General features: G+C 44.2%; 1 protein-coding gene across 1 annotated transcript in view; it reads left to right on the top strand.

Annotated features, from left to right (window-relative positions):
* The window catches only part of LOC311231927 (apoptosis-stimulating of p53 protein 2-like), a 100007-nt gene that overhangs the window by 31538 nt on the left and 41682 nt on the right, over positions 1-26787 (top strand). The window contains 4 exon segments of the mRNA XM_084318560.1: positions 5233-5346; positions 21596-21651; positions 23062-23166; positions 24969-25164. Of these exon segments, the coding sequence (XP_084174686.1) occupies positions 5233-5346; positions 21596-21651; positions 23062-23166; positions 24969-25164 (471 nt within the window).

Below are 26787 nucleotides of genomic sequence, written 5' to 3'. Positions count from 1 at the left end.
CACTTCCATAGCACTGTAGCTACACACTTCCATAGCTACACACTTCCATAGCACCGTAGCTACACACTTCCATAGCACCGTAGCTACACACTTCCATAGCACCGTAGCTACACACTTCCATAGCACTGTAGCTACACACTTCCATAGCACTGTAGCTACACACTTCTACAGCACTGTAGCTACACACTTCCACAGCACCGTAGCTACACACTTCCATAGCACTGTAGCTACACACTTCCACAGCACCGTAGCTACACACTTCCATAGCACCGTAGCTACACACTTCCACAGCACCATAGCTACACACTTCCATAGCACTGTAGCTACACACTTCCATAGCACCGTAGCTACACACTTCCATAGCACCGTAGCTACACACTTCCACAGCACCATAGCTACACACTTCCATAGCACTGTAGCTACACACTTCCATAGCGCTGTAGCTACACACTTCCATAGCACTGTAGCTACACACTTCCATAGCACCGTAGCTACACACTTCCATAGCACTGTAGCTACACACTTCCATAGCACCGTAGCTACACACTTCCATAGCACCGTAGCTACACACTTCCATAGCACCGTAGCTACACACTTCCATAGCACCGTAGCTACACACTTCCATAGCACCGTAGCTACACACTTCCATAGCGCTGTAGCTATATACTTATATAAGTATAACAACATAATAGCTCAGGCTCAAAAGCTTTGCTCTGTGTACACATGGAATATTCCAAAAGATCACAGAGATCAAGTACATTGACACGAGGTGAATGACAACAACCTGTTTAGTCCTATCATTTGAGGAGGGCATTTGTACACATTACACCCTTGTTGTGTATAAAAGTGTATTTTATGTGCCCTGTTCTCACTGCACCGTGGACTGGACCCTAAAGTCTCTGGATGTAGCATAAATAGGATCCCATTGGAAAGTTAGAGCCGGTATGCATAAAGCTTCTAAGAATAGGATTACTGTGGATTACTGTCACATGACCCAATAAACTCCTGAGGTAAACTAGCCCGGGATAAACCTTCTTAGAGTGCTCTGCAGAGCTGCCCTCTGGTTCCAAAACAATGTAGACGCAAAAAGAATGTTCTGACTATGGCAGTAGACTCTGGCGACCCCCTATGTAGGAGCCAAATTCTTAATTTCAGAATATGCTGAACATTTTATCTTTATTGATATTTAGTTAATTCACTTCTTCGTGCTTTGGATTTATTTAATGGGTGTCTTATTATATGTAATTATGGTAATCCAATATGGAGCCATACCTGGGTCTACTATAGGTAGGCCTCAGGTAGTTAGAGCTCAGGTAGGTCTCAGGTAGTCAGAGCTCAGGTAGTCGGAGCTCAGGTAGTCGGAGCTCAGGTAGGCAGAGCTCAGGTAGGCAGAGCTCAGGTAGACAGAGCTCAGGTAGTCAGAGCTCAGGTAGTCAGAGCTCAGGTAGTCGGAGCTCAGGTAGTCGGAGCTCAGGTAGGCAGAGCTCAGGTAGGCAGAGCTCAGGTAGTCGGAGCTCAGGTAGTCGGAGCTCAGGTAGGCAGAGCTCAGGTAGGCAGAGCTCAGGTAGACAGAGCTCAGGTAGTCAGAGCTCAGGTAGGCAGAGCTCAGGTAGGCAGAGCTCAGGTAGGCAGAGCTCAGGTAGGCAGAGCTCAGGTAGACAGAGCTCAGGTAGACAGAGCTCAGGTAGGCAGAGCTCAGGTAGGCAGAGCTCAGGTAGGCAGAGCTCAGGTAGTCAGAGCTCAGGTAGGCAGAGCTCAGGTAGACAGAGCTCAGGTAGTCAGAGCTCAGGTAGGCAGAGCTCAGGTAGACAGAGCTCAGGTAGGCCTCAGAGATTGAGCGCTAACATACCGTTTTCTTTCTAGTTATCGCAAGCTATTGGGGCTGTTGTGAAAATACATACACTATTGCTTTCAAATAAATCTAGTTGATTTTTGCAAAATACGTCGGATGTCTACAATCTTTTTTTTTTGTCTGGACTGCAGTTCGGAGTGTGTCTAACTGCATACGTCATACCTGGAGCCTCAAGGCAGCCTGGGTCCATCGGATTGCCTTATACACCTAGACTGTAAAACACTTACATTGATTTGATTTCTTTCTTTCTTGTTTTTTTTTTTGAAAGAATGAAACAACGCCGGTCATGTTCATTTTGAAATAATTGCAGTTACTTTATGATCTCGACTCGACACCCTATTGGTTTTTATTTTGCGTATTAATGCAATTATCGCAACCAATCGTGATCTTCGCTAGAGGCCGTGTCCATGGAGGGAATCTGTCTGGAGCCCAATCTGTCTGGTTTGGAGTGGACTCTGTGGAGCTCTATTCGGAGACACTGGATCCCATTCACGTAGCTGTTGTCCTGTTGCCCCCTCACCCCCCCCCCCCCCCTCGCCTTCACCCCGTGGGGAATCCCCATGGAAACCAGATGTTGTTTTTCTTACTCCCACAAGGCAGCAGGTTGGAGCAATAAGCGATCAAATCTGTCACTTCAGGCCCAAATCAAGACACTTAACCACTAACTGCTCCCGATGAGCAGGTTGGCAGCACCTTGCATGGTTGCCTCCGCCATCGGTGTGTGAATGTTTTTATTTTTTTTTATTTTTTTTTATTTAACCGTTATTTATCCAGGCAAGCAATTAAGAACAAATTCCTATATACAAAAGCAGCCTGTACCAAAAAGCAAAGGCCTTTTGTGGGAAGGGGGGGGGGGGGATGGGAGACTGTAACAAAAACAAGGTTATGTACATGCATACAAGTAAATAAAATACAAAATGACAGTAGCAATAGTACACAAGGACAACAATAAATAAGGGAGAGAGAATGAAAGGGAGAGAGGGGAAAAGAGAAAGGGAAAAAGAGAAAGGAAGAGTGAGAACCAGAGGGAGAGCGAGAACCAGAGGGAGAGAGAGAGAGAAGAAAGGGGGAGAGGGAGGGAGGTAGGTGAGGGGGCTTAGGGGGCGGAGAGAATAGTCTGAGGGTTATGCGTGTGACCGGCTCAGTGGCCTCGTGGGTAGAGTGTCCGCCCTGAGACTATTTAAAATGGTACCCATAGCCTCCCTGCTTGACACTCAGCATCAAGGGTTGGTTTGGGGGGAAGTCCTTGCGACATACTAGCGTCATGTCCAAGGGGTGTACTTGTACATCAAGCTGCCTCACGCTACAGAAACCGGAGATAGGCTCCTGCCCCATGTGCCGTTACGGCTCGAGAACCATTGGTTCTCAAAGGCAAACTATGCGTGTGATTGGGAGGCAGTCAGCAGGTGCAACAGTCGGTTAAGATCTGTTGCAGATTTTGTTTATCCATTTATTGTGTCACATATTTTGTTTTAGTTTAGTTTCAAGTAAAGATGGTGGCAGCTATAGAACGAAAGCTACTTCAGGGCTTTCCCTAAACAATGGTACAGTATAGGGACACAGCGCCACCATGACGACATAATTATTTCAGTGAAAGCTTGGGGCCATCTTAGAAACAGACGTATCATTGTCTAATGTCTATCTATGTGATTGCTCAGTCCTCTGTTCCACTGTGTGCGTGTATGTTCATTAAACTATTGTGCAACCCACCTTATACATTAATAAATAACTTGCGTTTGCTATTTTATTGAAATTATGTTTTTAAGTTGCAGGAAATTACAGCAAATGTCTTTCTTTATTGCAATCTTCTTCTGCACAGCCCCCTCCAGACCACCCCCTAGTTGAAACTCACCACCATCTTGGAGAAAATCCTGGGGAAAGCTTAGAGAGTAAACTTGAGGTGTAAATGTGAGATTTTATAAAGATATTCTAATTCTAAATATAAATTTTTTTAGAGGCTGGAATCATGCAGTTGGGACTCTTTCAAATATTATGTGCTTATTACACTTAATTGTGTCAAGGGTGTCTCAGCTCAATCCTACTCCCTCACACAGAGGGACCCTTGTAATCACAAAGGCTTAAATGTCACCAAATGTTCATTCAATCCAAGGGCTTGAATGAAAAAGAAAATGGGATTTAACCCCAGATCCTCGGCTTTCCCAGAATTCCCAGAAGTCTCTGAGGCACTTTCAGAATGTCTTATGTATCTAAATTATTTCTGTATATCCTCTGACCTAGGATTATCGCATCCCCACAATTCTTTTTTTATATGCAATCTACATGACCTGACATTAGATACTATATTGGTATCTAATTGGTAATAATATTAGGGGTGGTGGCAGAGAGGAGGATGAGGAAAAAGCTGGACGCTATACTGGAAAACCCCTCCCACCCCCTCTATGAGGAGCTAGCACATTCAGGCATATACTTATCCCCCCCCCCACACACACACACACCACAAACAGCCTCTGCCAGTCCTTTGTGCCATCCGTGGGCATGGACTGCTGCCAATAGTTGGAGAGTTAACGGCTGTAGAACTTGAGAACTGTTAGGACTGTCTGACTCTTAATACAAAACACTGCACACTAAGGGCTGACCCCTATTAATCTATTAGTCGACTAATCGGTCGAAAGGAGCCGTAGTCGACTGGCCAACCTCTTAGTCGAATATAATAAAAAAAATAAAAAATAAAAATAAAAAGTATTTTTTTTTATCATTCTTTCCAAAAGAAAAGAGGCCTAGAAGCGTGGCTAACGCTAATGGCACGGATACCAGAGGCTAACTGCCTATGAAAACAGGCACAGAGGCACTGAAAGAGGATTTCACCCATCTAATGAACACACTAGACTAGACAAATATCCATCAGTGGACCAATTGCATGCTTTTGCAGAGGACAAGAAGCCTTCAGTCGACTCCTTCAGACATTAAGCACCCCCACAGCCCAAATGGAACGATAAAAAAAAAAAAAAAAAAAAAAAAGTTTAAAAATATTATATATATATTTTTTTTTTATAAAGTCGACCAATAGTCGACTAACGGCAAATTTTGGCCAATCGTAGTCGACCATCCAAATCCTTAGTCGGGGACAGCCCAGTGTGCTACTATTATCACTGTGTTCTATTACTACTATTGCTATGATTACCTCTTCAGCCTGTACCCCCCCCCCCCCTCCCCCATGCTGCTATAACACCTGAAATTCCCCAAGAGGATTAATAAAGGAACACTTGACTTGAAGTATAGTAGAGATTTTGAGAAATTATGCTTTTACAAAGATATATTTTTAATTGGACCGGAATTATGGAAAAGAAACTGACTATTATAATAAAAAAAAAAAAAAAAAAACAGCATTGTGATTCTTCTCTCTCCGTCCGCCCAACCAGAGCGAGCGATCGGCGACGGGGAGCGCATGGTGGAAGTGCTGCAGCGCTGGGGCCAGCAGAGGGGGGAGGTGCGCTTCCTGCTGCGCCACGAGCGGGCGCCCGGCCGCGACTCAGGTGAGAAACACTAAGCCCCCCCCGTCCAACCCTAAGCCCTGTGCCCATCCCCCACTCTCCATATTCCTGTAGCTGGAGAATGCGTTGTGCTCTTGACTTAGAGGCACGAGAGGAGAATTATGTACAGTAGGTCCCTTGGTAGGAGCTGCTGGACACCATGTATAGAGAATACACTACAGTAGATCCCTTGGTAGGAGCTGCTGGACACCATGTATAGAGAATACAGTACAGTAGATCCCTTGCTGCTGGGCTCAAGACACCATGTATAGAGAATACACTACAGTAGATCCCTTGCTGCTGCGCTGAAGGCACCATGTATAGAGAATACAGTACAGTAGATCCCTTGCTGCTGGGCTCAAGACACCATGTATAGAGAATACACTACAGTAGATCCCTTGCTGCTGCGCTGAAGACACCATGTATAGAGAATACAGTACAGTAGATCCCTTGCTGCTGCGCTGAAGGCACCATGTATAGAGAATACAGTACAGTAGATCCCTTGCTGCTGGGCTGAAGACACCATGTATAGAGAATACAATAGAGGGCGGCTAAGTGGTGCAGTGGGCAAGGCGCTCGCCACTAACGCAGGAGATGCTGGGTTCGAGCCCAGCTCTCGGCGTTGCTTCCGGCTTGGCTGGTCGTTCATACTAATACAATTGGCAGTATTAGGGGGTGGGAAAGCCGGTGGGTGGGGGATCGGACGTTGTGGACAGCGACTCCTACAGGTCGGTTGGTGCGCCTGTACAGCAGAATCAGGAAGCAACGGGGGCAGCGTGAGCCTCCCACGCGTTACTCCTCGCCACTGAGAGATCGCGCTGTGCAGGTGAAAAGATGCGACGGCTGCCTCCTCGTGTACCGGAGGGGACACGTGATGCAAGGCTTCGTCCACATTGCAGCCTACCAGTGGGAGGCATGGTCTAGCAACGTTCGAGACAGGGCAGGGAAGAATTGGATAATACGAAAAATTGGGATGGGAGAAATTTTTTTAAATGGGGAGAAAAAGTAGATAAAAAAAAATAAGAGAATACAGTAGAGAAGAAAGAACCCACACACTCTTTACACTCCTACACACGTACACTGGACATATTGAGCACAAGATTAGATTAGATTAGATATGATAAGATATTCCTTTATTGATCCCCTTGGGGAAATTCGTGCATCATAGTAGCATGGGGGAGGGGAGGTACAGGTATGGGCAGGGTAATAGTTGAAAGACATAAATATAGGCAAGAAAATTAACAGTGTAAACAAAGGTGCAGATGAGGGTCTGTGTGCCCTATCGGTTATATTATATGTTACAATAAATATAGGCAATGAATATATTTGAATCTGGATATATACTATGAGTAAGAGTAAAGGTAAACCGTATACACACAGTGCAGTATACACAAGGTACCCTAACTGGCATGGTCATACGTTGTAGCATAAACGTAAATATGTAATATATATTATGTGAAATAATATGTAAATATTGTCACAGGAAATGTTGCCTGTGTGTACACTTGTCGTCCTGGGTCATTCCCGCTGAGTGTTCCCAGGCTGCCATGTTTGACCCAGGCAAGGTCGCTCTGGCTGTGTGTGGGTGGCAGGAGGCTAGCTACCTGCGCCGCTGCCAACCTGCACGGTGCCAAGATGGCTCCTGCCAACATGTACGCCACGCCTAATGTAAAATGCAAACGCAGCTTAGTTCCTCCTGCAGGATCTCTACTACTGTCCGCATCTTCAATGGTCATAGTAACGAATGTTATTTACAAGCGCTTTTTCAGGAAACTCAAAGACACTTTACAGAAAAGGAACAAGTAATATTAAAAAGGAACATGAGGCAGGGGAAATGGTAGAAAACAAACATAACGATTTGAAGAGATATGTTTTGACTGTTTATGAGGGAGGGGGGTGAATCTGAGTTCATATCCATCCATTACAGTAATATTATCTATGCATCAATCATTCCATAAAGGGAGCAGCCGTGGAGGATAGATATAGATAATCAGCTTTTCACTGATGGAGTTCTCTGTCACCACTCACCAGGACTGACCTGGATAACCACCTTGTGATTAGATTGAATGTTATCTGTCCTGAAAAACAGCAAATCCCTCATGGGTTTTACTCGGCTGCTCAGAGCTCCTCCACAGCTCAACGTATAGAACATAGCACTGACAGCCGGGGTTAGGGGTTCAATTCCCAGTGGAGCTAAATGTACAGAGCATTGCACTAATAGTCAGGGTTAGGGCTTAAATTCCCTGTGTAGCTCAATGTATCAAGCATGGCACTAACAGACAGGGTTAGGGGTTAAATTCCCTGTGTAGCTGAATGTATAAAGCATGGCACTAACAGACAGGGTTAGGGGTTAAATTCCCTGTGTAGCTCAATGTATAAAGCATGGCACTAACAGACAGGGTTAGGGGTTAAATTCCCTGTGTAGCTGAATGTATAAAGCATGGCACTAACAGACAGGGTTAGGGGTTAAATTCCCTGTGTAGCTCAATGAGAATCGGTGAGAATCGGCAGCCAATGCCGCCTCCGCCACGCTGACCCTTAACAGGGCTGTGTGCTCAGCTCCCTCCTCCCTCCTCCCTGTTCACCTACGACTGTGCTGCCAGGTGACTGCAATCTCTCTCTCTCAACGTCGGTGAAGCTAAAGAGATGATCGTGGACCACAGGAGACAGCAGGGGGGGGCGGACACCTCCCCGTCTACATTGGTGAGGCTGAGGTTGAGAGGGTCAGAAGCTTCAAGATCCTCTCCTGGACACTACTACAGACACACGGACACAGTGGTCAAGAAGCTTTTGTGCCAGGCAGACAGACACTCTGACCTGACTGCTGCTTTTACCTCACTGTGTCAACCCTTCCCCCGAACTGTGAATCACTAAAGACACTTTTAACTGCTGCCGTGACCCATTGTCATCTCCATATGTATATCGTAAACACTGTGAATCGGAACGTGCAATAACGTCAATGTTACTCACTGTGCCCTGTATATACCTTGTACTTTTTCTTTTTTTATATATATACATTTGTACCTTTTATTTTTTAGCACTCTCTTGTATTTAAATTGTAAACAGAAATTGTGTTAAGTATTGTGGGTCGACAGTGGTGGAGGGAGGTAGAGCAGTCGTCTGGCAATCCGGAGGTTCCCGGTTCGATTCCCGCTCCTCCCGGGCAGCGTGTCGATGTGTCCTTGAGCAAGACACTTAACCCGTAATTGCTCCCGATGAGCAGGTTGGCACCTTGCATGGTCGCCTCCGCCATCGGTGTGTGAATGTGTGAGTGAATGGGTAAAATGTGAGTAACAAATTGTAAAGCGCTTTGGATAAAAGCGCTATATAAAAAAGCAGCCATTTACCATTTAGCCATTGTGTGATTTTGTGTGAAGGGCGGACTAGCAAAGTAAGATTTTCATTGTACGGTAAACTGTTTAACTGCACATATAAACAATCTTGAACCTTGAATCTTGAAGAAAAGCTCGCCAGCGGCTCAATTTCCTGAGGAGGCTGGTGTTCATACCGAACCTCTTCAAACTGTGGGAGGTGCACCATCGAGAGCTTGCTAATGGGCCGCATTGCGGTCTGGTGGTACGGGAACCGTTCGTTCGCACATCATTACAGAGAGCGGTGGAGGCGTTGCAGCACGTCACCAACAACAGACTCCTGGGTCCATCCAGGATGTCTTTCATCAGCGGCTCCTGCATGAGGAAGGCACGCGGCAGCATCAAGGACCACATCCACCTGCTCTCGCCTGGCGGACCATTGTGGAGCTTGACTGCATGCACCACCAGACTTAAGGACAGTTGTTACTAGTGGTGGGGGGGGAAATATATCGATACGTAGTAGTATCGCGATACTTTGCGTGGCGATACTGTATCGATACAGGGGAAAAAAATGTATAAGGAAGTTGCATTGTTCATTTAGTACAGTAGTCCACACACACGTGTGCATTCAGTTAAGTTGGAATATGACTGTAATACAAACAGATCAGTTTGTCAGGTACATGCAACACAGATTACAGTGTTTACATCTGTCTGCTTGAAAAAATACCATGCTCTGCAATAAAAATGATTAAAGTGAGATGAACAGACTGAACTTTATTTTATTAGATAAAACATGTTGACAAAGTTTTACTTTGCAGTTGAAAAAAGGTAATACATCGCAATACATCGCAATATTAATATCGCAATACTCAGCATATCGCAATATATTTAGTATCGCAATACTATCGTATCGTGACTCAAGTGTCGTGATAGTATCGTATCGTGAGGCCTCTGGTGATTCCCACCCCTAGTTGTTACCACCGGGCCGTCGGGTGTGATCAACTCATGAACCTAAATATTCCACTTTGCATTATCTGCGTATACCTGCTGTCTACACTGTTTACATACAAATCAACCGTGACTGCTGCTATTGAACCTGGATTGCTACGTACCAATGTGCAATACTGTTGTATACACTTGTCACTTCTACACACAATTCTCATTGTTATACTGTATATGTATATCGTGTTATTTTGTATTCAATCCATTCCATTCTCTCATATCTCATTCCATTAGTGCAGGGGTGGCCAACCCGCGGCTCGCGAGCCGCATGCGGCTCTTTGCCCGTCAATGTGCGGCTCTTCCATCCATAAAAAAAAAAAAAAAAAAAAAAAATTATTTTTTATTTTGCCCTTTTTTTTTTTTTTTTACTTTTTTTTTTTATGTCACTCATTCCATAAGGACGTAGAATAAACATTTACAATTTTTTTTTAAATGGTCCATTTGCATGTTCTTGGTATCTGAATCTAGGGACATATATGGATCAGTGTCAGAAATAGTGTGTCTGTTACTAGGCTTGAGTAAATTGTAATGAACCAAAGGAGAATATCAATTCTATTTAAAAAAAAAATATCTTTGACTGTAAATAACACCATGCTAAAATTGACCAGACCTGAAAAATCTAAGCAAATGAATAAAGGGAAGATGATTAAACAGAAGGTTTTGTAGATACAGTACTGAATTCTGCCATCTTTTTTATAATGTAAATTTCTCCACCATTTTTCATCATATTGCAACACCGTTTTTTGCAAGACGTTCACAGAAAGGTAGAGAAACTAACTGCGTTCTGTTTTATGGCAATAACGTTCAGGTTTGTGGGAGATAATCCCAAAAAATAAGAGAAATTAAAAAGTAAATCCAGAAGTCAGATGATTGACAGGGGCTGGTGTGAGCTGGGTAGGGTAGTTTTTCGAAATTTGAAAGCCCTGAGTCTCTTCCTTCAAAAGACTACACTCACTTTTGGCTGTGCCACTTCCTCCTGTCAATATGCGCCGGTTTCCGACTCAATGCCCTGAGATTTCTATAATCATATATTTCACTAATAACAGTTAAAATAATTGGTAAACAAACATAATGCTGAAAATATACACTTTTACTGTATATCTCGGGCTTAAGAGGTTAACCCTGTGAGGCCTAAATTAAAAAGAAATTAGCAACTTCAGAGGCCAGAGGGTGGGACATATAAACACATTTACTATCAAATAGCATTGTGAGGCTGAACAACAGGACCAATTGACTATACATGTGCTTAAAGGGGAACTATCTTATAAATGGCTTTTTTCAGTGTTTACCATTGTTTCTTAGCTATGTGGACTTATATTAATAGGATATATGTCTCTAATTCTCATATTGGCGAATTCTTCCAATTCTCCTCTCACAATATTCACCCTCACTGAACTGAGTCATCTGAAAATGTGCATATCTGTGATGTCAGAGATTTCTCAGCTGCATAATAATGTGGCAGTTGATGTGGCAGTTGGCACCAGGCCACACAGTGGTTGGAGCCCAGCCTCAAAACGGCTTAAGATCTTGAGGTAGAAAAATGTGGTTTTTAGTACTTGATTAGAAATACAAAACAATGCATTTTTTTTGAAAAAAACCTAGGTGTTCCATAGACTCACAGGAATTGTGTAAAAGTGCCCAAATAGTGAAAGAAATAGTAAAATAGTTCCCCTTTAACATTTTTTAAATAAACATTATTTTTTTAAATGGCTAAAAGTGATTTTGTAATTTTGCAACCGTGGGTCTCACAGGGTACTTTTAACCCTGTGAGGCCCAAATAAAAAAGACATTAGCAACTTCAGAGGCCAGAGGGTGAGACCTATAAACACATGAAGGGTGCCGTGACTGAAAAAAAAGGTTGAGAAACGCTGGTATATGGTGTGGCTCTTTGTGGTACCACAGTAATATTTTTGTGGCTCTTAGTCTCTGACTGGTTGGCCACCCCTGCATTAGTGCAATACTGTTGTATACACTCAACACATGTACTTGTACAAATCCTCATTTTCATTTGTATATAGTGTTATATATATTCTTTATTTTTGTACTATGTTCCATTTTTTATAACTTTTATTTAATTTAATTTGACTAGTGCTCTAATTCGTCTAGTGCTCTTACTGTTGAGCTGAGCTGTTTCTCATTTCATTGTACCGTTGACCTTGTGTTAACCTACATATGACCTATAAATAAACTTGATGTATAGAGCATGGCATTAACACCGCCAGGGTTAGGTAGATTTGAAAGATTTGTTTACATCTTTTCCACGTGGAAAAGCAGCCGCCACCAAATGGCATAATTACTGTTCATTTAATCTAATTTAATTTCATTCATTTTTCAAAGATATGATGTTTAAAAGAGCTTGAGCCCAGGGCGGTTAGGTGGCCGAGCGGAGATTGCGTTCGTCACCAGCCCCGGAGCTGAGCTGGATTTGCCTGTTCGAATCCAGCTCACAGCTCCGGCGTTGTCACCAGCTTGGCTGGCCGTCTGCACTGATACAATTGGCTGTATCAGAGGGTGGGAGAAGCTGGCGGGGTGGGTCCGGGACTCCGGGTCGTTGTAAACAGCGACTCCTACAGTTCGGTCGGGGCGCCTGCTAAGCGCGGATTGGACGTGAGGGGGATAGTGTGGTCCTCCCACACGCTACGCCCTCTCAATGAGAATCCGCGCTGCCAGGTGAAAAGAAGCGGTGATTGGCTGGACGTGTGTCGGAGGAAGCACGTGGTAGCCTCCACTCTCCCAGATGATCTGACTGTGGGGGGTAAGTGCGCAGCGACCAGGAAGGGACTGGGAATTGGCATACGACTAACATTGGGATGGGAGAAAATCGGAGGAAAATGGAGGGGGAAAAAGACCAATAAAAAAAAAAAAAAAAAAAAGAGCTTGAGCCCTACTTATTTTCAGAGGGTTCCCTGTCCTGCAGTGAGATAAAGTCAAGAGTCACTTTATTCTCCCATCAGCTGGGAAATGTGTCTTGGGCTTTACACCCACACTACAGCCACAGACACATACTGTACATACAGTCAGACATGACGCAACTGACTCCAAACAATATAAAAAGATACAGTAAAGTACCTGCACAGCAGGATGTCTGGCAACACCACATATATATAGTAATAGAATAACAAAATATCAATTATCGATAGTATAACGACCAAATATCGGTTATTCGATAATTGCCGGCCATTTATCGGGCACTATTTAAAAGTTTAACTGAGATCGGGATAAAGGCGTTTTTAAACCTGTTTAGTCTAGAGAGCGTGTGGAACTCTAAACCTCTTCCCAGAGGGCAGTAGCTCATACTCGGCATGTAAGACATGGGAGGGGTCCGAGACAATTCTATTGGCTAAACTAAAGAGACTAGTTTGAGTAAATAGGAGAGATATACAGGTGAAATATCCGGGCTCCACCCTGCCAACAGTGTGCGTTCTCATAGGAACCATAACCACCACCACCACAGAAAAACAACAACACCATACAGTAAGTCCTTTCTGGTTTAGCACCTCCAGCTCTCTGGTCATTTGATAATCTATTGTTTGGGTTTTGGTTGCTGCTGGAAATAATAATTGGTTCCCCCAGCTTTGGACAAAGACAGGTTATGCAAGAGTGCAACCGATATCACCTCACAAAGACTCTTTTATTAGTCTCCTGTACATGACTGTATTCTGTGTGTGTGTGTGTGTGTTGCATCTGTGTATGTCTGTGTCTCTGGGTATTGTTTAAACTTTAGATAGAGGTACCATCTGTATTGTTTCAGCATAATAACCAATATGATATATTCCTTTTTGTGTGCGTGTCTGTGAGTGTTGTTGTCCGTGTGCCTGTGTGCATGCATGCCAGTGTGGACTGTATGTGTTTATTTATTCACATACATGCTAACCCCCTTACAAGGTTTTTACACGTCTGTTACTGGTGTGTAACTGTTTAAGTCTCAGTTGTTGTGATCCCCCAATTAAGATTAGATAAGATGCATCTCTATGTGTCCCTGTGGGGAAGTCTGGGTGTCAAAGCAGAAGCAGAAGGAGAGGGAGAGGGAGAGGGAGAGGGAGAGGGAGAGGGAGAGGGAGAGGGAGAGGGAGAGGGAGAGGGAGAGGCACAGGCAGGATGATAAGAATACAAAGAGGACACTGGCTACTACAGACTGGTAAAACTACTGCAGCAGCCTGAAGGACCCGAGTCTCCTCAGGGAGAACAGCCTGAATTATCCCTTCCTGTGTAGAGGGCCTCTGCGTTGTCCGACCAGTCCAGTTTATTGTTCGTGTGTTCTCCCAGGAACTTGTAGGTGTCCACCGCCTGCCTCCACCTCCTCATCTGGGATAGTTATGGGAGTTGGGGGCCCTCTTCCATTAGTCCACCACCAGCTCCTTGGTCTTGCTGATGTCGAGTTGGAGGTGGTTGCTGTCGCTCCACCCTACGCAGCGCTCCACCAGAGCTCTGTACCTTGTTGTAGCCGAAGTCGGAGGTGTAGAGGGTGAACAGGAACTATAGACGTCCAGATTCCTGGGGTTTAATCTAGTTCTCTCCTGAATGCCTGGCTCTCCTTGTCACCACTATACTGTGTAGTAATAGTATTTAGGGATTAGTACATTCCTATGAACAATCCGTCTGACAACAAGAGCTTAATAGGTTACACTTTCCATGGTTAACTCCCAAGGCATACTTTTCAGTTAAGACTATCAACAGCCAGGAGGAAGTTCATTTGATAACACTGCCACTGCTATGTCTCAAATGACGAGTATCACATGAATACCTAATGAAAGCTGAGCTAGCTATTGTGTAAGGTGCAGCACCAAACTTATTGGATAAGTATTACTTTCTCATGTAGCTGTTATGAGGCTCGTATGGCATTGTGCTTGTTATAAACTAAAGCTCATGTTAAGTGTTACCGGTTAATAGTGAAGTCAATGTCAACTTTATTTACTGTAGACAGCATATAAAAAGAAATGCATAGGGCAGTGTCTTATTACACGTTATACCATGGCAGTGCAACAACACACTGCATCAACACACTGCACCAACACACTGCATCAACACACTGCACCAACACACTGCATCAACACACTGCACCAACACACTGCATCAACACACTGCACCAACACACTGCATCAACACACTGCATCAACACACTGCACCAACACACTGCATCAACACACTGCACCAACACACTGCATCAACACACTGCACCAACACACTGCAACACCACACTGCATCAACACACTGCATCAACACACTGCACCAACACACTGCATCAACACACTGCACCAACACACTGCATCAACACACTGCACCAACACACTGCAACAACACACTGCATCAACACACTGCAACAACACACTGCACCAACACACTGCATCAACACACTGCACCAACACACTGCATCAACACACTGCATCAACACACTGCACCAACACACTGCATCAACACACTGCAGCAACACACTGCATCAACACACTGCACCAACACACTGCATCAACACACTGCACCAACACACTGCAGCAACACACTGCATCAACACACTGCATCAACACACTGCACCAACACAGTGCACCAACACACTGCACCAACACACTGCATCAACACACTGCATCAACACACTGCATCAACACACTGCACCAACACACTGCATCAACACACTGCATCAACACACTGCATCAACACACTGCACCAACACACTGCATCAACACACTGCACCAACACACTGCACCAACACACTGCATCAACACACTGCATCAACACACTGCATCAACACACTGCACCAACACACTGCACCAACACACTGCATCAACACACTGCATCAACACACTGCATCAACACACTGCACCAACACACTGCATCAACACACTGCATCAACACACTGCACCAACACACTATCAACACACTGCATCAACACACTGCATCAACACACTGCATCAACACACTGCACCAACACACTGCAGAAACACACTGCATCAACACACTGCATCAACACACTGCATCAACACACTGCAACAACACACTGCATCAACACACTGCATCAACACACTGCATCAACACACTGCAACAACACACTGCAACAACACACTGCATCAACACACTGCATCAACACACTGCACCAACACACTATCAACACACTGCATCAACACACTGCAACAACACACTGCACCAACACACTGCATCAACACACTGCACCAACACACTGCAACAACACACTGCATCACCACACTGCATCAACACACTGGAACAACACACTGCACCAACACACTGCATCAACACACTGCAGCAACACACTGCACCAACACACTGCACCAACACACTGCATCAACACACTGCATCAACACACTGCAACAACACACTGCACCAACACACTGCATCAACACACTGCACCAACACACTGCATCAACACACTGCATCAACACACTGCACCAACACACTGCACCAACACACTGCATCAACACACTGCATCAACACAGTGCACCAACACACTGCACCAACACACTGCATCAACACACTGCAACACTGCACCAACACACTGCATCAACACACTGCACCAACACACTGCATCAACACACTGCATCAACACACTGCACCAACACACTGCACCAACACACTGCACCAACACACTGCACCAACACACTGCAGCAACACACTGCACCAACACACTGCATCAACACACTGCATCAACACACTGCATCAACACACTGCATCAACACACTGCACCAACACACTGCATCAACACACTGCACCAACACACTGCATCAACACACTGCATCAACACACTGCATCAACACACTGCACCAACACACTGCATCAACACACTGCAACAACACACTGCATCAACACACTGCATCAACACACTACATCAACACACTACATCAACACACTGCACCAACACACTGCATCAACACACTGCACCAACACACTGCATCAACACACTGCATCAACACACTGCACCAACACACTGCAACAACACACTGCACCAACACACTGCATCAACACACTGCACCAACACACTGCACCAACACACTGCAACAACACACTGCACCAACACACTGCACCAACACACTGCAGCAACACACTGCAGCAACACACTGCATCAACACACTGCACCAACACACTGCATCAACACACTGCACCAACACACTGCACCAACACACTGCAGCAACACACTGCAGCAACACACTGCAGCAACACACTGCAGCAACACACTGCACCAACACACTGCAGCAACACACTGCATCAACACACTGCACCAACACACTGCAACAACACACTGCACCAACACACTGCATCAACACACTGCATCAACACACTGGAACAACACACTGCATCAACACACTGCATCAACACACTGGAACAACACACTGCACCAACACACTGTATCAACACACTGCATCAACACACACTGCATCAACACACTGCATCAACACACTGCATCAACACACTGCACCAACACACTGCATCAACACACTGCATCAACACACTGCACCAACACACTGCATCAACACACTGCATCAACACACTGCATCAACACACTGCATCAACACACTGCATCAACACACTGCATCAACACACTGCACCAACACACTGCATCAACACACTGCACCAACACACTGCAGCAACACACTGCACCAACACACTGCATCAACACACTGCACCAACACACTGCATCAACACACTGCATCAACACACTGCATCAACACACTGCATCAACACACTGCATCAACACACTGCATCAACACACTGCACCAACACACAGCATCAACACACTGTATCAACACACAGTGCATCAACACACTGCAACAACACACTGCATCAACACACTGCATCAACACACTGCATCAACACACTGCACCAACACACTGGAACAACACACTGCATCAACACACTGCATCAACACACTGCATCAACACACTGCACCAACACACTGCAGCAACACACTGCAACAACACACTGCACCAACACACTGCATCAACACACTGCATCAACACAGTGCATCAACACACTGCATCAACACACTGCACCAACACACTGCACCAACACACTGCATCAACACACTGCACCAACACACTGCACCAACACACTGCATCAACACACTGCATCAACACACTGCATCAACACACTGCACCAACACACTGCATCAACACACTGCAACAACACACTGCATCAACACACTGCACCAACACACTGCATCAACACACTGCCCCAACACACTGCATCAACACACTGCCCCAACACACTACCAGCCCATTGACCTTGTCTTGTCAAATATTGATAAGGAATCGGGGACGAGGCGTTTGGTTTGGACTTTTTGTCCAAAGTCAAAGAACACGTGGCAGGAATTGTCACCCTAGAAGAAAAAAGGCAAAAAGTGCTAGACTTTGTTCGTCTGGGTGTCGTGGAGCGTCCTAGATGCCTCAGCACTGATTATGTCACACTACACTGTTCTACAAGGGGTAAAGATGGCCCCCGTCCTTCATAACGGGGCGCAGCGCTGGAACTGTGTCGGCCACGACGACCAGATCTGACTGAATCGGTGTCGTCTGAGTTAGATTGTGGAACAGGCAGCAGTCCCTGGTCAGAGCACCTGAGGGATCCAGCAGTGCGGTACTGGGTCAGACATCCAGCGATGTACAGAGGAGCCATGTACGGCTTTGTAAACAAACAGTATGATTTTAAATCCAGTAGGGCTGTCTTAAATACTTCGAAGCTTCGAAGCTTCGTTCAACGGGCATGGGATTCGAATATGAAAATAAAATTTGAATATAAAAAAAAATATATATATAGGCTATGTATATATATTTTAATTTTTTTGTGTGCAAAATCAACTCTGTCTCTCTTTGTTAACTACAACAAGCAATGCTGTTTGTTATTTAAGATGAGGTCGGACTCTGCACTGACAGATTTGTGTTCATTGTGCTGCTTTTATAAAGCCTCAAATGACGGCTTACAATATTAAGATAAGATATTCCTTTATTAATCCCCTTGGGGAAATTCCAGCGACACACACATACAGCTCAACGTCTCATTAATAATAACAACATCACAATCATTACATTTTTAAAGTAACAACGGCACAGCATAAATTCAACAGACATGTACATTTGTTGACACATGTCATCTACAGAAGGCCTGAGACGGGTGGCGGGAGGGAGGGAGGGATGGAGGGAGGTTTAAACTTTACAGCACTGACAAAGTTGAACAAAGTGCTGTACAAGTCCCACAACATAAAAAAATATATAATTATAATAATACAAAAATATATTTATAATTTTTATATATATTTTTTTATCTCGAAGCTTCGAATTAAAATCGAATCTCACCCCTGAAGCTTCGAATTCCAAAAAAAAATCGAAGGTCAGCCCTAAAATCCAGTTCCATAGCTGACAGTGAAGTGATGCTAGAAGAGGCCTGATATATGTTCCCTCTAACTGCAGCATCCTGCCCCTGATGGAGGCGGGACAGAGTAGCCTGACTTGAGTGACATACGAGTTGCAATAGGGGGGGTATGAGGGCATGAATAACTCTGTCCACGTCTGAGAGTTACTGTACATTTCACGTTAAAATCAAGGTCACATGGAGCTGCTCAGACATGCAGAGATGTAGGGCCGTCCCGATTACCCTTCCTCATGTCTTGACGCTTCAGTACTAATTATCTGCTGACAACTGAATCTTCATTGTTCTCGCGTGCAACGTTTCAATGCAGTGGGTAGATGAGGACTAGCGTGTGGTAGAGAGGAGTTCAGAATGTCCTTGGAGAATAGATTTTTAAAAATGAATGTTGGATTATTATTTCTGTAAGATTTTTTTATGCTGATGTAGGGTAATTCTTGGAGTGGTACAATTGAATTTTTTCTTTTAAAGCTGACGAATCTTGAATTTGGCATCGCTTACAATGGTGTCACTTGAAGCTTTGAAGCATCTGGGTCAGTCCTACACAAATGATAAGACAAAAAAGATTGGACTAATTATATCTGTATAATTCCCTTTATTTTTTATTTTTTTTATCTTTGTTGAAATCTTTGCTCAATTCGTTTTCTTCTCAGGCCTATGGCGGGGTGGGTTGGGGGGGTGGTTATTATTATTATTATTATTATTATTATTATTATTATTATTATTATTATTATTATTATTATTATTATTATTATTATTTTATTTTATTTTATTTTATTTTATTTAAATTCTTTTGGCAACGGTGGTTGGTGCAGGGGTTAGGGGGTAGGATTTTTTATTTTAAATTAGGCAAGGGGCAAGCCAATGCGTGTAATTGGCAAATAATTTAAATTTATGTTTTATGTGCATTGTATGCCTGTACCTGTGCCTTTTCTTCCAAATTTTTTTATAAAAAATTTAAATATATAAAATGACATCCCATTAACATGTACCTTACATCCAATAACCTGTACCTTACATCCATTAACATGTATCTTACATCCATTAACATGTACCTTACATCCCATTAACATGTATCTTACATCCATTAACATGTATCTTACATCCATTAACATGTATCTTACATCCATTAACATGTATCTTACATTCCATTAACATGTACCTTACATTCATTAACATGTACCTTACATCCATTAACATGTATCTTACATTCATTAACATGTATCTTACATCCATTAACATGTATCTTACATTCCATTAACATGTACCTTACATCCATTAACATGTATCTTACATCCATTAACATGTACCTTACATCCATTAATATGTACCTTACATCCATTAACATGTATCTTACATCCATTAACATGTATCTTACATCCATTAACATGTATCTTACATTCCATTAACATGTACCTTACATTCATTAACATGTATCTTACATCCATTAACATGTATCTTACATCCATTAACATGTATCTTACACCCATTAACATGTACCTTACATCCATTAACCTGTACCTTACATCCATTAACATGTACCTTACATCCATTAACATGTATCTTACATCCATTAACATGTATCTTACACCCATTAACATGTACCTTACATCCCATTAACATGTATCTTACATCCAATAACCTGTACCTTACATCCATTAACATGTATCTTACATCCATTAACATGTACCTTACATCCCATTAACATGTATCTTACATCCAATAACCTGTACCTTACATCCATTAACATGTATCTTACATCCATTAACATGTACCTTACATCCAATAACCTGTACCTTACATCCATTAACATGTATCTTACATCCATTAACATGTACCTTACATCCCATTAACATGTACCTTACATCCATTAACATGTATCTTACATTCCATTAACATGTACCTTACATCCATTAACATGTACCTTACAACCATTAACATGTACCTTACACCCATTAACATGTACCTTACACCCATTAACATGTACTTTTACATACATTAACATGTACCTTACAACCATTATCATGTACATTACATCCATTATCATGTACATTACACCATTAACATGTACCTTACGACCATTATCATGTACATTACATCCATTATCATGTACATTACATCCATTAACATGTACCTTACATCCATTAACATGTACATTACATCCATTAACATGTACATTACACCGTTAATATGTACCTTAGTGTTGCATAACGTTTTCATCTCTTGAGGTTTCAATGATTCGGCACTTTAACTGACCTATTTTAATGGATTATCCTCTCTGCGCCCATAGTGTTTAACCTTTGTCCTTCTGTACTGACTGAACATAGTAGTGTGTAAGAAGAACACGTGTTAATGAATAAAACACATCCCCTCACAGGTGGATTTCATCGTTTCCCTCTGATTGGATGCTTTCTCCCCAGCCAGTGCGCACACACACGCACACACACACACACACACACACACGCACGCACGCACACACGCACGCACACACACACACACATGCACACACACATGCACACGCACACGCACACACACGCACAGCCTAACTAATCCACCTGGTGCCTTGTATGTTACAGGCGGATCCAGAGCTGCAGATCAAATGGGCAAAAGGAACACGACAAAGGAGAACGGGGTGAGTCACAGTTTCCCGAGCCATGTGATTGGACGGTGGTGACATCATTAGTATTAGCCAGAGAGGAGAGGTATTAATAGTCTTTTATTAGCAGTACATTCGAGGCAGCAGTGTCTTCCTATAGGAAGACTGGCTCCCAGTAAAAGACTGTGTGTGTGTGTTCTAGTACTCTACTCTGGTCCATACTGTGGTCTCTTATCCTCAACAGGTTTTTAGTATCAACATTATTAGTATCATTATGGTTGGATATGACAAGAAAGAGAGTGGTTATTAAATTGATGACTATTTTCAATAAACTGAAGGAGGCTTTATGGGGGAGTTTTTACTCATGATCCTCTCAACAACTCCCTCTCGTTTGACTGCAGACGTTATTCTTTTCTGCTTTAAATTATTTTGAAGCGCAGACATTTGACAGAACTAGCATACAAACCGTAAATACACGGTATAAATGTGTAAATAATTAATCTTACCTACATTTTATATTTCATTTGATGTTACTACTACTACCTATTGTTACCATTCTTGTATTAATTGTTGTTTCTTAATTGCGCACCATTGAGTCTGAGCTCGAAACCCAATAATTTCATTACCTGCAATGCCCCCTGTATTGTTGTGTATTCCTTTATTTGAATATTTTTAATTATGTTTTTGGTAGATTTTTATTTGTTTGTACTACCGGGCAGTCCGGTAGAGGGAGAGAGAGAGGAAGAACGGGAGACAGAGCGGGGGGGAGACATTCGGCAAAGGACGCCGGGTCCGGGAATCTAACCCGGGTCGGCCGCTTCGCGACGCAGCGCGTTACATGGGTCGCCACTTGGGTGCCCTGTTGTGTATTTGACAAATAAAGAACTTGAACTTGAATTTGAACTTATAGTCCCTCAACCGAAAACATGGTGGATTGAGGATCACTAGGGGTGTAACGATTCATCGATGCATCGAAATGCATCAATCCAAATGTGACGATTCAACTGCATCGATTTGAAAATGTTAGAATCGATTAGAATCGATTAGAATCTAAATAAAAAAAAAAAAAAAAAATCTTTTTATTTTTTATTATTGTTTTTATTGACCTACTGTATAGTCCATTCATGCTGAGTGAATCAGTTCCCCCAGCCACATTTGTGTATTCAAAATTTGTTGGGGAATTAACTGATAGAAAATGTATCGAATCGAATTGTGGTCAAATGAAGAGATTTCATGATGCATTGAATCGTTGCCTGAAGAATCGTAATCGAATTTAATCGTTGTGAGGTGGCGTCGTTACACCCCTAGGGATCACTGTGGCCAATAGGGAACAGGAGACGTTTGCCTACAATCGGAGGTTAAATGGACTAGTGACCTACTTCCTGGGCAGGTTGATACCAGACTGAGTGGCATGTCTCTCCCTGCGCTCCCTGCCCTCACCTCCAGGTGGCCGCTCCTCCTCGCATGGACGTCAGCCTGGAAGAGCTTCAGGACATGGCATCACGCCAACAGCAGCAGATCAACACACAGCAGCAGCTCCTGGCTTCAAAGGTACGGCGGACATGTTGTTGTCACCAGGAGATACAGGGACAGTCCGACACAGGGTCACTGGGAAGATACGGTGTAGGTCAGGTGTAGGTCAGGTGTAGGTCAGGTGTGGGTCAGGTGTAGGTCAGGTGTAGGTCAGGTGTGTAGGTCAGGTCAGGTGTAGGTCAGGTGTAGGTCAGGTGTGTAGGTCAGGTGTAGGTCAGGTGTAGGTCAGGTGTGTAGGTCAGGTGTAGGTCAGCTGTAGGTCAGCTGTAGGTCAGCTGTAGGTCAGGTGTAGGTCAGGTGTAGGTCAGGTGTGGGTCAGGTGTAGGTCAGGTGTAGGTCAGGTGTAGGTCAGGTGTGGGTCAGGTGTGGGTCAGGTGTAGGTCAGGTGTAGGTCAGGTGTAGGTCAGGTGTAGGTTTTTTTGCGTTATTTTTTTTTCGTTCGTTTTTTTTTTGTTCGTTTTTTGCGCTCATTTTTGTTTTCGTTAGTTTTCGTTTTAGTTCGTTCGTTTTTTTCCGTTATTTTTTTTCCGTTATTTTTTTTCCGTTATTTTTTTCCCGTTCGTTTTAGTTTTAGTTCGTTTTAGTTTTAGTTCGTTCGTTTTTTTGCGTTCTTTTTTTTGCGTTAGTTTTCGTTTAGTTCGTTTTAGTTTTAGTTCGTTCGTTTTAGTTCGTTCGTTTTAGTTCGTTCGTTTTTTTGCGTTATTTTTTTTCGTTTATTTTTTTAGTTATTTTTTTTCCGTTCGTTTTAGTTTTAGTTCGTTTTAGTTTTAGTTCGTTCGTTTTTTTGCGTTGGTTTTAGTTTAGTTCGTTTTCGTTTTAGTTCGTTCGTTTTTTTGCGTTCGTTTTTTTGCGTTCTTTTTTTTCGTTCTTTTTTTTCCGTTCGTTTTCGTTTTAGTTCGTTCGTTTTTTTGCGTTGCGTAGGTCAGGTGTAGGTCAGGTGTGGGTCAGGTGTAGGTCAGGTGTAGGTCAGGTGTAGGTCAGGTGTGGGTCAGGTGTGGGTCAGGTGTAGGTCAGGTGTAGGTCAGGTGTAAGTCAGGTGTAAGTCAGGTGTAGGTCAGGTGTAGGTCAGGTGTAGGTCAGGTGTAGGTCAGGTGTAGGTCAGGTGTAGGTCAGGTGTAGGTCAGGTGTAAGTCAGGTGTGGGTCAGGTGTAGGTCAGGTGTAGGTCAGGTGTAGGTTATGTGTAGGTCAGGTGTAGGTCAGGTGTAGGTCAGGTGTAGGTCAGGTGTAGGTCAGGTGTGGGTCAGGTGTAGGTTATGTGTAGGTCAGGTGTAGGTCAGGTGTAGGTCAGGTGTGGGTCAGGTGTAGGTCAGGTGTAGGTCAGGTGTAGGTCAGGTGTAGGTCAGGTGTAGGTCATGTGTAGGTCAGGTGTGGGTCAGGTGTAGGTCAGGTGTAGGTCAGGTGTGGGTCAGGTGTAGGTCAGGTGTAGGTCAGGTGTAGGTCAGGTGTAGGGCAGGTGTAGGTCAGGTGTAGGTCAGGTGTAGGGCAGGTGTAGGTCAGGTGTAGGTCAGGTGTAGGGCAGGTGTAGGGCAGGTGTAGGTCAGGTGTAGGGCAGGTGTAGGGCAGGTGTAGGTCAGGTGTAGGTCAGGTGTAGGGCAGGTGTAAGTCAGGTGTAGGTCAGGTGTAGGGCAGGTGTAGGTCAGGTGTAGGTCAGGTGTAGGGCAGGTGTAGGGCAGGTGTAGGTTAGGTGTAGGTCAGGTGTGAAGATGCAGAGACAGGGAGAGAGAGAGACCACTGTACTCCAGGTTTAAAGGGACCAGGAGGGATGACTAGCCTGACATGAACCCCTCCTCCTCCTCTCCTCCACGGTGCCTCTGATCAGGAGCAGCGGCTGCGTTACCTGAAGCAGCAGGACCAGCGGCAGCAGCAGCAGCAGGACCAGCGGCAGCAGCAGGCCTCGGAGCAGGAGAGGCTGAGGCAGCTGCGGGAGAACGCACACAACCAGGAGGCCAAGCTGCGACGGGTCCGGGCCCTCAGGGGCCAAGTGGAGCAGAAGCGCCTCAGCAACAGTAAACTGGGTTAGCGAGCACCACTGGGAGGAGGAGAGGGGGGGGGGGGGGGGGGGGCTTGTGATGCCTATGATGTCACTCGACTCATTGGATTGCATTAAGCGCTATTCGAAACGGATTAGTTTGAACTGGGACAGGTCCTGTAATTGTACATTATTACTAACGCCATCTGTAATTTAAATCCGGCTCAAATCTGCCGTGTCCATACTTTTACTAGTGTACACTAGGGCTGTCCCCGACTAAGGATTTGTATATTTGTATTTGTATATATTTGATTGGCCAAAATGTGCAGATAGTCGACTGGTAGTCGACTATGGAAAGAAAAGAAGATTATAAAAAAAACTAGACAATTCCGCGGGGGAAATTGTGAAAGTGTGGGTGATGCCTGTGCACCGCCGGCCAACGGGACAGGGTCTGTATTGTCTCTAGGACAAACGGTTCAAAAGATACAAGAGGTGGTTGCTAGGGTGTTATAGTTGGTTGCTAGGGTGTTTCTAGGTGGTTGCTAGGGTGTTTCTAGGTGGTTGCTAGGGTGTTATAGCTGGTTGCTAGGGGGTTTCTAGGTGGTTGCTAGAGTGTTATAGGTGGTTGCTAGGGTGTTATAGGTGGTTGCTAGGGTGTTATAGGTGGTTGCTAGGGTGTTTCTAGGTGGTTGCTAGGGTGTTATAGCTGGTTGCTAGGGTGTTATAGGTGGTTTCTAGAGTGTTACTAGGTGGTTGCTAGGGTGTTACTAGGTGGTTGCTAGGGTGTTATAGGTGGTTGCTAGGGTGTTACTAGGTGGTTGCTAGGGTGTTATAGGTGGTTGCTAGGGTGTTACTAGGTGGTTGCTAGGGTGTTATAGGTGGTTGCTAGGGTGTTTCTAGGTGGTTGCTAGGGTGTTATAGGTGGTTGCTAGGGTATTTCTAGGTGGTTGCTAGGGTGTTCTATGTGGTTGCTAGGGTGTTTCTAGGTGGTTGCTAGGGTGTTATAGGTGGTTGCTAGGGTGTTTCTAGGTGGTTGCTAGGGTGTTATAGGTGGTTGTTAGGGTGTTTATTGGTGGTTGCTAGGGTGTTATAGGTGGTTGCTAGGGTGTTATAGGTGGTTGCTAGGGTGTTTCTAGGCGGTTGCTAGGGTTATAGGTGGTTGCTAGGGTGTTATAGCTGGTTGCTAGGGTGTTTCTAGGTGGTTGCTAGGGTGTTATAGGTGGTTGCTAGGTTGTTATAGGTGGTTGCTAGGGTGTTATAGCTGGTTGCTAGGGTGTTTCTAGGTGGTTGCTAGGGTGTTATAGGTGGTTGCTAGGGTGTTTCTAGGCGGTTGCTAGGGTTATAGGTGGTTGCTAGGGTGTTATAGCTGGTTGCTAGGGTGTTTCTAGGTGGTTGCTAGGGTGTTATAGCTGGTTGCTAGGGTGTTTCTAGGTGGTTGCTAGGGTGTTATAGGTGGTTGCTAGGGTGTCTAATGTAAGTGGTATAGTTAAAGGGTTAACCCATTGTATAGAGGTCATGGCTAACATCCACCAATGAATGTAGAAGTCAGTACTGAGTTGATTGACACCTCCCTTAAGTGTCATGCACATGCACATGCAGGTGTCAATCAACTCAGTACACCTGCAAGACTTAATTGATTCAAATCCTGTGGTCAACATAGACCAATAAA

Source organism: Notolepis coatsorum, assembly GCF_963971535.1.
Source record: "Notolepis coatsorum genome assembly, chromosome: 7".
Taxonomy (NCBI): Eukaryota; Metazoa; Chordata; class Actinopteri; order Aulopiformes; family Paralepididae; genus Notolepis; species Notolepis coatsorum.
The sequence above is the reverse complement of the archived record's forward strand: the minus strand, read 5'-3'. Positions and strand labels throughout refer to the sequence as shown.